Source organism: Mustela erminea, chromosome 2 (genome assembly GCF_009829155.1).
Source record: "Mustela erminea isolate mMusErm1 chromosome 2, mMusErm1.Pri, whole genome shotgun sequence".
Lineage (NCBI taxonomy): Eukaryota > Metazoa > Chordata > Mammalia > Carnivora > Mustelidae > Mustela > Mustela erminea.
The window spans coordinates 131,374,194-131,386,766 of NC_045615.1; the positions used below are offsets into that span (position 1 = coordinate 131,374,194).

The 12,573-nt window shown below is 47.7% G+C and overlaps 1 protein-coding gene across 12 annotated transcripts in view; it reads right to left on the reverse strand.

Annotated features, from left to right (window-relative positions):
- Positions 1 to 140: 140 nt before the first annotated feature.
- APBB2 (amyloid beta precursor protein binding family B member 2) overlaps positions 141 to 12,573 on the reverse strand; it is a 369,643-nt gene continuing 357,210 nt past the window's right edge. For all 12 annotated transcript variants that reach the window (XM_032334144.1, XM_032334145.1, XM_032334149.1 and 9 more), the window contains 4 exons: positions 11,590 to 11,673; positions 9,897 to 10,012; positions 8,019 to 8,198; positions 141 to 3,697 (listed from right to left, as the gene is read on the reverse strand). In XM_032334144.1, the coding sequence (XP_032190035.1) occupies positions 3,530 to 3,697; positions 8,019 to 8,198; positions 9,897 to 10,012; positions 11,590 to 11,673 (548 nt within the window). In that variant the 3' untranslated portion in view covers positions 141 to 3,529. The remainder of the gene's footprint in view (positions 3,698 to 8,018; positions 8,199 to 9,896; positions 10,013 to 11,589; positions 11,674 to 12,573) is intronic.

Sequence of the window (12,573 nt, forward strand, 5' to 3'; positions counted from 1 at the left end):
GTGTAACACACATCAGCTGTGTATTAGGTTAAGGAAGCCTGGCAAACTAGAGAGCTAATGGTTTTACGAGTCAGATTGTGCTAGAATTGGTTGGGGATATGTTTTTCATGTTGTTTGTGAAATCTTGAATTTGTGTTGTGATGCTTAAGGAAACGAGAGTGTCCTACAAGAAAAGGAGGAAAGATTTAGGGCTTTCTAGTAAGTGACCTTGTGTAGAATTGTCTTGCCAATCTCCGTCATAAAATCAGAGTGGATTTTTTAAAAAGTAGCTGTGCCAACAGTTTATCACGAAGAACTTACTTGAATGGAAATGGGTCTAATGTCCCTTCATGCAATCAGACAGACACAAACAGAAAACAAGGGTCCTAAGTAGCTAGGGGTGATCTTCTATCCAAGTGGAAACAAAGGGCTTGTGGACATGTGTCTTTCAGGCGAGAGCACATGTGCTGTGAAGAATATAAAAACAAAGCACCAAGCGGTGCTTTTCGATTTGCAAAGTAAAGTTTTTGCCACAGGCGTGTCGGCTGTTCCCCTTGATGCCGCCAAGGAGCACAGAGATGAGATGGCAAGTCTGCGTCTATCTAGCTGCTTTTTAAAAATAAAAGGACCTTTAAGCATTTTTGCCATTTCTTCTACATATTCCAATAAAAATGTGACTACAAATCATTACAAAACCACCTTTGAGGCGATGTAGAGTTCACTGAGATTACTTAGGCCTGGATACGCTGGGAGAGAGTATCCAGTAAAGAGAATACATTAACACAATAATGCAGTATATTTCAGTAAAAATAGAATAAATAAAATAAAAATATTTCAAGCCGTATTTAACAGGTTAGTTAAAACAATGGTAAGACGGACGGGGCCTAGCGGACACGGCCGCCGGTTTACCGCGTCGCAGGTCGACAGAAGATGCATAGATAACTCCCGTGTCACCACAGCGTCGGGGGTGGGGGGGGACACCGCGCCCTCTCACGGAGAAATACACGCACACCGTCACACGTACTTTTTGGCCATGGCAGAAAGTGTCTGAATGTTCTGGTTAACGTAATGAATTTCACAAAATTAACTGCATTTAGGAACCAAAGCTATTTTCAGAACCGAGTATCTGCAGGAAAGTTTTCAGTTATGTAAAGGCTATCGTTCATCTTGACACATCCTGTGATTGCATATATCAAGCAGACTGCTACTTAAAGCTAGCTCAGTATTCTTGACCCTGAAGACAAACAAAGGTATGCCTTAAAAAATGAACAGTGGGCTCTGGTAGAGGTTTCCAATATAAAAGTGGGTGACTTATTCAGAATTTTTATCACACTAAAACCTTTCCCTGTGGAGGTCGAGATGAAAGATCATCGTGATTCAATTTTGAACAGCTTTTCAGAGGGCACAGTAAGGACTTTCTTATGGCAATAATTTCTTATGATGCCACTGGTTACTTCAGATAGGATAGCATTAGGCTGGTGAGAAGTGGGATTCATTTCGAGGGTGGCATCTTTTTTGTCATAACACTACAGCCCTAGCGAGCAGTTCCAGAATTCTGAGGGAACAGAGGCAGGAGGCCTCCGACGCCATCATGTTCTCCAGTGGTGAAGTACCACCAGTTAGGACTATCTCTACCACAAGTAACACCACCTCAGGAAAATCTCGGAAGTTGAACAGGCTGTACGGCATGTAGGAACCTGTTCTCTACAACATGATTGAGGCACACTGAAGGGAGAGAGGCCCAGACTGAGAGGATGATGGTTTTATGATTTAGATCGCTGTGTGAGGAACTTGGATGTACTCCCTTCCTTCTACAGGGAATTCTGTACTCTGGATTTATACTCTGGATAAGCCCAGAGTAGCTGGGGAGAGAACTCTCCTCAATGATGCAGAAGCAGCATGACTTACAACAGAGCGGGGAAGCGCGGGTTCTCGTCCCGGCTCTCACACAAACTTCTGAGGGATCTTAGGTTACGTGACTGAGCCTCTTCATATTTTATATATACATTTTTATTTCTCAAATGTGTTTAGTACCTTTCTCTACCTCCTAAGGCTCAAATGGGTTAAGACTGTGGAAACCGTTTTAACAAGTACATCACGGTGGATAAACAAAGTGTTAGTTTTTATAACTGGATGTTTTAAAATGTTAATTTTGACATTAAAAAGTAAATAAGACTAATATTTAGATTGGTCTCCTTAGCAACTTCCTTTTAAGACAACAATGTCAACAAGAGTCTAAATCTGTGCATCTTTATAGGTGAGAAAAAAGAAGCCGGAAAAAGCTATTTTGGGGAAACTCGTTAAGCAGTCCATTGTTGCTATGTATTTTTTGCTCTGATATGAAATTTCTAACTCTTGAAAAAAATATAAATTTAAAAATAGATCTAGTAAAGTTCAACAAATTCTAATATTAAATACAGAAATTCAGAAAGGTTCAATTTAATGTACTTTGTTGCCATGGACAATACATGATGGACAGACGGCTTTCTGGGCAAAAAGCATGAGGGTAAGACTGAGCAGGATACAGAGTCCTAGCAGACCATCTCGCTAGGATGACCAAACATAATAACGTGGTGCTGGAGATCCCAAAGTAAATGACATTTCCTCAACTCCAGATTGCATATTGGCTAATTATCAAACTAAGGGTGAAAGGCGTATGAGGAATATTTCGTTTTACTGTTGTTTATGTAGAGAATGGCTGTAGTGAACTATAATTCTCTAGCTGCATTGTACAATATAAGGCAGAAGTTTGAAATATGTCCCACCCGAAATGCATTATGATTTTCTTTCACCTTTCTTTTTTTTTTTAATAATCGGTCTAAAAACCATCTAGAAAGAAAGGCTACTTTTTGTTCGATTTTAATTTCCCCAATTTGGTTTGCTTTTCAATTCTGAAGTTTCACTTTTCCCCCAACATCCCGCAAACAGCTGTAGACATGAAATGATGTCCGTGTGTCAAAGAGCTCGTCAAGGAAAGCTGCCAGTTGGTTTCTGTACTGATGCCAACAGCCGATGTTGTCAACCAAAAGGTTCGATTTTGTGAAAGACCAGAACAAAAACTCATCATCCTATTTTTACAGCAATTCAATGGTATCTGGTACGCAGCGGCTACTCCAATGTCGGAAACAGGGCAAAGTGCTGTAGGACTTAAACACTGCTCGTGACAGATCCAGTCAAGAAGACCGTGAAACTAACTCGGGCGTCGTTCGCTCCAAGGACCCAGCATTAGCTCACCAGGGGGGTGTGTGGCCACATTCTTCTTTGTGTCTGTGAAGTTAAGTAACGTTCACGGTATTTACAGTAAGAAAAAGACCTTCCACTGCTCGCGATGTATCTGACTGATAGCAAAAAAAATTAGTCATGCTTCTTTTCATATCACATGATGGTGGCAAGACGAAAGAACATGCTTGTCTAACACTGTTTGGTTAAGGGTAAATTCTCTGAAGACAAAGCATCGGCAACTGACTGGAAGGCCAGGTATCGGTTCATCTTCTTTAGTGTAGCTATTCAACCTTCAGGTACATATTCCAGAATCCTTTAACATATGCAGCTATGGTGTCTCTGTGACAGGGCGTTTCTGTTTCAAAGTGTCAATGAGGGATAAGACCCCCCGTTTTACATTGGTTGTGACTCTTCTGGTCACAGAGTCTGCTGGCGGAGGAGGTGGTCGAACTTTCTGGGAAGGCGGCCTGGCTACCAAGCACTTCTGATACCGTAGCTGAAATAAAACAAAAGTTCGTTTTATGGTTGTTAATGATGTGCCATCCCTTCTCTTTTAATTCACCAATACACTTGCTTCCAAAATGTAATGACCTAGCCCCTAAACATAAACCCAAGAGTTCATTTCTTACTGTGGGTATTTGAAATGTTCTTAAAAGATCATTAGGCCTGGGGCACGGGGGTGGCTCAGTCAGTTAAGCACCCGACTCTCGACCTCAGCTCAGGTCTCGATCTCAGGGCTGTGAGATTGAGTCCCGCGTCGGGCTCCATGCTGGGCCTGGAGCCTAATTGAAAAAACAGACCATTCGGCTCAACAAACGTGCTGTGGCTTTTGCCATTCACCTCCACCCTCGACTTGTTCTCTTTCTGGACTGGCTGTAGTTTATGTAACAGTCAAAGAGCTAATGAAAAGGAAAATGATGGGGAGAGAGAATGTTCGAGTTTTGTCGGAGACAGATACAACTCTGTACGGTGACATGAGTGCTCACAGCTGACTGGGAGCCAGCATGGTAGGAAGGGACAGTCTGAATCTAGGCTCTGTCACTTCTGTCACCTGTATGACCCCAGCAAGGTATTCCATCTCTCAGTCTTAGCTCCTTCCATGTGAGATGGCACAGAACTGGGACCTTTACAGAGGGTGTTACGATTAAGGAATCCTTGCAGAATGCTGAAAACAGGCCTAGCTGCACTGAAGGTCTTCATAAATGTTTGTTTCCCTTCCTGTTTTCTGCTTTAATAAAAAAGAATGATGTGTAAAGATTTCAGGAGACATTTTATCTGCGAGTCTAAATCCTAATGGATTTAAAAATTTTAAGTAATCTCTATACCAAATGCGGGGCTCAAACTCACAACCCCAAGTTCAAGAATTGCACGCTCCACCAACCGAGTCAGCCATAAGCTCTTAAATCCTAATGGATTTTAATGGATTTTAGCACTACTGGCACCACAGACAGTTTCTCTCCTTCAGAAATATAACACAACCCACCTGCTTTTATATTAATAGAAAGATAAGTAATTCTTCAAAATTAGGTAAGAAGATTAAAATTTACCAAATACAGTTTTTCCTAATCCTAGCCCTTTAAAATAATTAATTCCATGGCTGATTTTTTAAAAAAGACTCTACTTACATATCAATAGGTTCTTTAGTGTAGTGTGAAACAGGCTGAGGTTTCCCCAGGGGAAGCAGACACAGACTATCTTCGGGAAGGACTCAGCCCCTTTCGACCCAGTCACCCAAGAAAGGATCGCTCAAGCCTCCTCCGTGTGAGCTGGCTTGCCAGTCTGCATCACAACCCAAACCACACACCTGCCAAGCACAGATCTGCACACGGGCAGGGGGGCCGTCACAAGGATGACGGTGTAGGTCATCATGGACTAGGAATCTCTACTGGGAGTTGTGTCCAGCGTGAGCCGACACCGCACGTGATGAATTTCATGAAGGCTCCCGCTCTCCTCCTGAATTTCACCAAAATATCTTCAGCGGGGCCTATGCCACACAGCTGCAAAAGATGCCTAATGATTAAGGAGAGTCCAGAGCGCGTGTCAGCACCAAAGGCATTTCAGAGGGTGTGAGTTACTCATGCTCGACAGTTCGCAGAGATTCCTGCGGATCTGACTCCGGAGGAAAGCCACTGAGTCATAAATGCTGGGATCTGGGTGTAGGGCAGGGTTCTCAGTGCACCTTACACTGGACCAGCCGGGCCGCTTCAGCTGGTCTCCCTATTACAACTAAAATCGTAAGCAAATGCGTAAAAATGGTTTCTCAGAAAGAAAATGAGTCTGGGAATCTGAAAACAAACTGTAACCAGTGATAAAGCTAATTATTAATTGTCACCACATTTAAAATGTACAATTAAGACTGAAAGCCATTCATTTTACCACTAAAACCATCTGTTACGATCCTTGTTCAGTTTCAGGAAACACCTAAACAGCCACCCGCCATCTTTGCTTGACTGGATGCTTCCATTTCCTACTGTCTTCCTTCCGTCTCCGTCTCCCATGCTGGCTCCGGGGGTTCCTCTGGACCCCTCTGCCTGCTCTGCCCCTGCCACCCCCACCACCCCCACCCTGCTGTCACTGCAGGCAGGTCTGAGTTCTTGGCCTCCCAGCTCCACAGCACTTGACAGAGGTCTGCGGTCAGAGGACTCCGGCTCGTGAGCCCAGGGCACCAGCTCTTCCCCCTCTTCTTCCCTCCTCCCCTCTCCATTCATAGGTGTCCCTTGAGGGGAAAGTCAGTGGGCTCCCTTTCCCTGTGCCTCGCCTTGGCCATCTAGAGCCCACCTCATCCTCTGCTTTCATTCTTCACCCAGCAACTGTGTATTCACGACACACACACGACAGAGAACTCCCGCAACCTCCCTCAACGCCACCCATTCCTCTTGGACTCTTAGCATCTGGCTAGTCTCGAGTCACCATGACCCAATGAGGAGGCCAAACCCTAGCCCTAAGCTCTTAATCTACCACAAGACTTTGCCCCAACTATATATATGACCCCCATTTCTTTTTTTTTAAAGGATTTTATTTATTTGGGAGAGGGAGCAGACCCCCTGCTGAGCAGGGGACCCCCCGCCTCCCGACCGCGACGCAGGACCCTGGGATCATGACACAAACTGAAGAGTGACGCTTAACCGACTGAGCCCTTATGACCACCATTCCAATCCAGCTTGGCTAGCTAATTTCCCTCAGTCTAAAAAAATGTGTGAATCCGCCGCCCCCACCCATAAAACGAGAAACAAACCCCTTTACTGTTGTGCTTCGAGCTACTGCTTCCCTGTCAGACCATGGTCAGCTTTCAGGGTCTCGACCTCTTTTTCCTTCCAGCCACTTCTCAGTCCAGTGTGGTCTTACACTTTTACTTATAACACCTTTGACACGACAACAGAAGTCTGGATTTTGGTTTATGGGTCTCCCCCTTGCATCCTAGTCCTATTCAATCTTCCCACGGTCCAGCCCCTAAACGGTGGGTTGAATTAAACAAACAGAATGGGCGCTTTAAATTCAGTATTGCTCATTCCTGACCGGGCGATTATCTACAACGTCCCAGCTCATCTGCTCCTGCTTCCTCCGCTGCTACGATCTTGGTTTAGAACCTCGGAAACTCTCATGTGGACCAGTACGATGGCTTCCTGCCCGAGTTCCCCACACCAGCCCTGCCCTTTCAAACCCATCCCCTCCTTTGGTTTCCTTTTTGGGGGGGAGTATGCTTCTAAAACCCAGTATCAACTCATTGGTCCTACTTACTAATGTCTGCTGGAGAAATGCCTTGGCCTCACTCCCCAGGCCCTTCACGATGGGGACCTCGCCTCCTATACTCGGGTCCAGCTCCCTAGCCCGCTGCTGCTAGGGATGACCACCACCCCAGGTCTTGATGCCTACATTCATACTGTTTCCTCAATTTTTCTAGAACTTCTTTAGTGCCTGGCATCACAGGTGCTCAAAGGATATTTTCAGAATGAAGGATGAGGTATTTTTGTTTGTTTGCAATCCTACACGTGGTACCAAGAGTACGACTGGGTCACCTGAAACACTCGGGGTTGAGTGCAGGCCTCGTCGCTGACCACCTCCGTGTCCTGGGGCCCGTTCTTTCCTCTGAGCCTCTGTCTTATACATAAAATGGAACTAACAACTCCCTTACAAACAGTCATTGTAAGGACTGAGTTCACAGGTACAAATTAAGTATTTAAGACCAATGTGCTGAAACCAACGATCTGAAATAAAAATCATTCAACTCAGGGGATATTTTAAGTACTAAGTTGGTTCTCAACAGCACCAACTCCTACATGCCCCACATTTCCTGGCCATACCCTGAAATTAATCAGGGATTGAGAATTAAGATGCTCAATCTGGGGCACCTGGGGGGCTCGGTCGGTTAATCATCTGCCATCACTCAGGTCATGATCCCTGTGTCCTGGGCTTGAGCCCCGCATTGGGCTCCCTGCTCCAGCTGGGAGTCTGCTTCTCCCTCTCCCTCTGCCCTTGGCTTGTGTGCTCTCTCTCTCTCACTCACTCTTTCTCAAGTAAATAAATAAAATCTTAAAAAAAAAAATAAAAGAATCCTCAATCTGTAGATTTGAAGAGCCCTGCTCTCAGGGGTTCCGGAGTCCCTACAGAACGTGGCTCCGTGGAGCCCGGCTTGCTGTGGGCGCCCTAGGCTGCTGAAACGGCAAAGAGCTGATGAGGATGGACAGCATCTGCAGGGCTGACAGCAGAATCCAGCAGAGTATCCCTCGAGAAAGGAGCCAGACCTTCCTGTAGGTGAGGAGCTCTGCCCTAGAGGCAGGGGTGTGGAGGCGCGGCAGCCCCCCGCGGGGACCACTCACCATGCAGGCAGCCTGCACCGCCTCTGACACGTTTCCCGCGTTTGGCTCGCACCAGAACACGTGGCACTCGAAGCGCTGGTTCCCGGTGTCCATGATGAAGGCAAACGTATGCACGTCCTTTCCGACGCCCATGAAGGACAGGAATCGCACGCGGCACTCCACCAGGACGTCCTCTTCACTCTGCAAGACACGCCACTCAGCAGCCCGCTCTCCCGGAGGCCGGTGGAGGCAGGAACCAGTTCGAGGCTTGAGCCACAGACTCAAGCCCAGAGTGGCCGCAGAGAGACGCTGGTGTTAGGAACAGAGAGCTCGCCTGGATTTAGAAAGGATGTACTTTCCTAGAAAGGCCAGCTTCTCAACATGTCTGGAGAGGCCATCCCTGCGAGCTGGGGGGTCTCACTGCCATCTAGGCCCACTCTGAACTTCACCCAGGTATGTGTGTTCTCTTGTCTGGCTACCATACCCCAAGCCCGTGCATTCACGGTGGGCAGGAGCGGGGTCACGTAAACTTCTTAGGCTTTGCTCACACAGGGCAACTGGAGGCTCAAAGCCCATCTGGCCAGAACCTGCTGGAAACCTCAGAGCACCAAGAGAAAAGGAGCCACAGGATCTCTTTATTCGGTTCTCCTTGCCGTGCTAACTAGTACACTGAATCATATTTCTATCTGAAACCACGCAGAAAAGCTGCCAGATCACTTTTTTCTCCCCACAAACTGGTGTCCATATGGTGTCCATATGATGCAGGGTAAAGAAATGCTCGGAATTCATTCTTGGGAACACCACATCCTCTGCAGCGACCATATGCAATTTCTGAATTAGTAAACATATCCAGAATGTTGACTTTTGGATCATTAACATCTTGACTTATTAACTATTCACTCAGGTGTTAAGGAATCCTTTCCCAGGCCACTGAAAGGATCCTGAGGCACCATGAAGTTTTCTAGGGACAAAGGATGTTTAGGCTGAGATCTGGTACCCGCCGGCTGGGCGAAGGGGCAGGGCAGAGAGGGGCGGCGCCTGCAGATGCTGAGGGAGCCAAGGGGCTGACAAGTTTAAAGACTGAAGACCATCGAGCCTGGCAGGCCGGAGAGGCAGGCAGGCAGGGTCAGTAAGCACCTGACTCTTGACTCTTTGGAGTCAGGACTGGGCTCGAAGGTGAGCTCCCAGCAGACAGAATCAAGAGCAGGCCGACGCCTCGGGGTCTCTCCGTGACAGGTGCCTCATGGAGGCAGAACTGAAAAGCGGCCGACAGTCTGCTGCCGACTGCTGGACCGAATCCTGAGCTTGCCGCTTCTAGCTGTTGTGGCCACAGGCGTTTACTCGCTCTCCTGTGCCTCAGTTTCCTCAGCCATACAACTGGGATAATTTGGTCTGAGGCGAATGCTGACCTCTCTCGATGATCGTCGGCCCCTGCTCCTACAGACAGAACCCACCCCAGCACCTTTCCCGACCAAAGCAGCGCCTGTGGCCCAACTCTAGACAAACAGCCCAGACCACACCGAAGCCTGGAGAGTAGTCAGAAAACCAAACCCGTAAGGAGTGACTGCCGGCCTCATACAGGTCCCTCTAGCAAATGAGTTCATTCTCTGGGGCACAGGAGGAAGAAAGAATTGGGAGCATCAGAACAGAAGCTCCTTAGTTCAAAGAAAAACAAAGTGATGCAGAGATCCAGGCATGAAGGACAGAAAAAAAAGGTTTTGTTTTTTTGTTTTAAATGCAGGCAACTTTAATCACAACTCACCATAACCACCCTCCTCCCCCAAACTACACCCCCTAGAGGTGAAGCCTTGGCTGCATGCCCACCTTTCAAGGAAGGTCACCATATCCAAAGTTTCACCGTAACACACACAGACCAACCTCATGTCCGGTCCTGCTCACCTTTTCACTGATGACGGTCACGGTAGCATCAGCCACATTCATGTTCACCGACGGCCAATCCTCCTTGTTGGATGAGGTCATAAGATTTTCTATGGCATTGTTCAGGGTATCCATTCCTGTGGATGGAACAGATCGCTGAACAAGGTCCTAAAGCCACTTATCACCATCCAGTGTGGGCCCAAACCACCCAAACTGATCAGTTGCTGTTTGATTTATATATTTTATTTTGTAGCCCCAAAAGACATTTCGTTTGAGCATTTCATCGCTTGAAAGAAAAAACAAAATGCCAGCTTCTTCAACAAAAGAACGGTCATGAGAACCCCCGGAGAGATGGAGTGGGTGATGTCCTCTCTCACTGGACCACGGTACAACTTACTTTCCAGAGAGTCCCTAGCCCCAAGTATGCAGAGAGTATGTAAGCAAACACTGCCTTTTCCTAAGCAAGGGGCCCTGGGGAAGGAAAAGAAGCCAGTACTTGCCCGAAGACTCCACTCTCACCCCACCTTACTTTGCCACTTAAACGAGGCACTTAGACAAGGCACTGCAAGGTGGTTCTGGGACTGTGTGCTGGCCCAGACGGTTTCTGTGGCAGTGGGTGGGGGGAACCGTGACCCGGCTGAGGTGCAGTCACAATTTACCCATCTCAAGTGAACCATGCAAAAGTTTGTAGTGTAGGCACAGAGTGGGGCAACCACCACCGCAACCAATTTTAGAACATTGTCATCACTCCAGAGAGAAGCCCTGTACACTCTGGGGGTCTTCATCTGGCTCTTCCCAGCCCCCGGCCCTAGGCAATGACTGATTTTATTTCTCTCCAGAGGGTTGTCTCTTCTGGATGTATTGTACACAGCGAGTCCCACAGTACGTGGCTCCCATCCTCCGGGCTGGTCCACGCTGCCGCTCATGTCAGTCTGTGATGCCTCTTTACCACCAAATACAAGCACGTGGTCTGGTGGCATCGATTTTATTTTTTATTTTTTTGATAGTATCACATTTTACTAATCCATTCGTTGGTTGACGGATTTTTGTTTCCACTTTCTGACTATGGTGAATAATGAGGCTGTGAATGTTTGTGGGGACAGATGTTTCCATTTCGCCTGGGTACACGCCCGGGGGCAGAACTGCTGGGTCCAGAGATGACTCTGTGTTTGACCTCTGGAGGAGCTGCCAGACTTTTTCCCAAAGCGGCTGCACTATTTTCCCAAGCAGGGCATGAGGGTTCTGACCTCTCCTCAGCCTTTTCTACCCAGGGAAAGGCTCTGTCTCCCAGCCTGCTGTCAGCTCGGTGTGGCCGAGAGGCTAAGTTCTGCCCTGGGGATGGGAGCTGACTGCGGGGTGTGTTGCTTTGGGGTCACACCTGGAAAGGGGAAAGAGGAGAGCTCCCTCAGCCCTTTCTCCCTGTGGTCAACAAAGGACTAGAGCAGGTTCCCCGGCTCTGGAGACGGACGCTCCCTCTGAGAAGGGCAGAACCCTCTGGAGCCCTGGATCACACGTCTCCAGGCCACTGCGTGAATGACAGCGGTGTGTCTGCCTTGTTCCCGTCCCTCTATTCCGGGGACCATGTGACCGAGCATGTCCCCTGGGGCTCTTCTGATCAGGACCATTTGTGCGCTGTGGCTGGTGACAGGGCAGGGGTCTCCTCCTACAGGCTCCCAAACACTCGCGCAGGGAAAGGAGGCAGTGCCGCACGTACCGACCGGCTTGTCTACGGGTAACATGCCCAGGTACTGCACGTGGAACTTCTGCACCAGCTCTGTCTTTGGTGTTGGGAAATCTACTACAGGGAACAAAAGCAAGAGATCTTTCAGTGGTTCCAGGACACACACAAACACAGCCACCGCTCTACGTCCGGTCCGCGATGCCCGGACCAGCACCCGTGCCGCTGCGTCGCGTTTCCAGAGGAAGATGCAGCTCCCGTTCTGGAAGGAGAGCCCCTATCCCAGCAGACACCAGGCCTCCGCCAACCAAAATCCCACTCTACTCTCGTTTCTGGGCATGGAAGCAGTGAAAGCTGCCGCTGTCTGCCTCACATATGCTAAGGAATGGCTTCCCATGGCCTGTCTGTGAGGCACCTGCTGCCAGGAGAAGACTGAATCACACAGGGCATGGAGACAGCAAAAGTAACTAAACAGAATCTCCCCAAATAGCTACATTTCTATTTTACTGAGCTGTAACTGACATGGAGCATTATGTCAGTTTCAGGTTGTATAAGCGGTGACTTAGTCTTTGTTTCTACTGCAAAAATAATCACCACAATAAGTCTCTCTGCCTGCCTCTCTACCTACTTGTGATTTCTGTCAAATAAATAAATAAAATCTTTAAAAAAAATTCATCTTTATACTTAAGAAAAACTTTTTTTTTTTTTTCCCACATCGAACCACCTATTTTTATGAGACTGACGCGCTACCTACTGCGCTAACGAGGCACCTGAACCACCTATTTTTAAACTAGCTGGCTTTACCCTGGCTATATCTGAGTTAGAAACCATGAAAGATAATACTCTTTCATCTTGTCCGATAACAGAACTCATCATGGCCTTTTGCACCTCATCCCAACCGACACAAAATTAACTCCACGCCCAGGAAGACCCCTGGCACTTGCTCGGCCAGCGTCTGTGGGCTGGAACGTGGTTTCTCTGGAGCCAGGCAAGGGCCTCGGCTCTGGCTGGGACAGAACA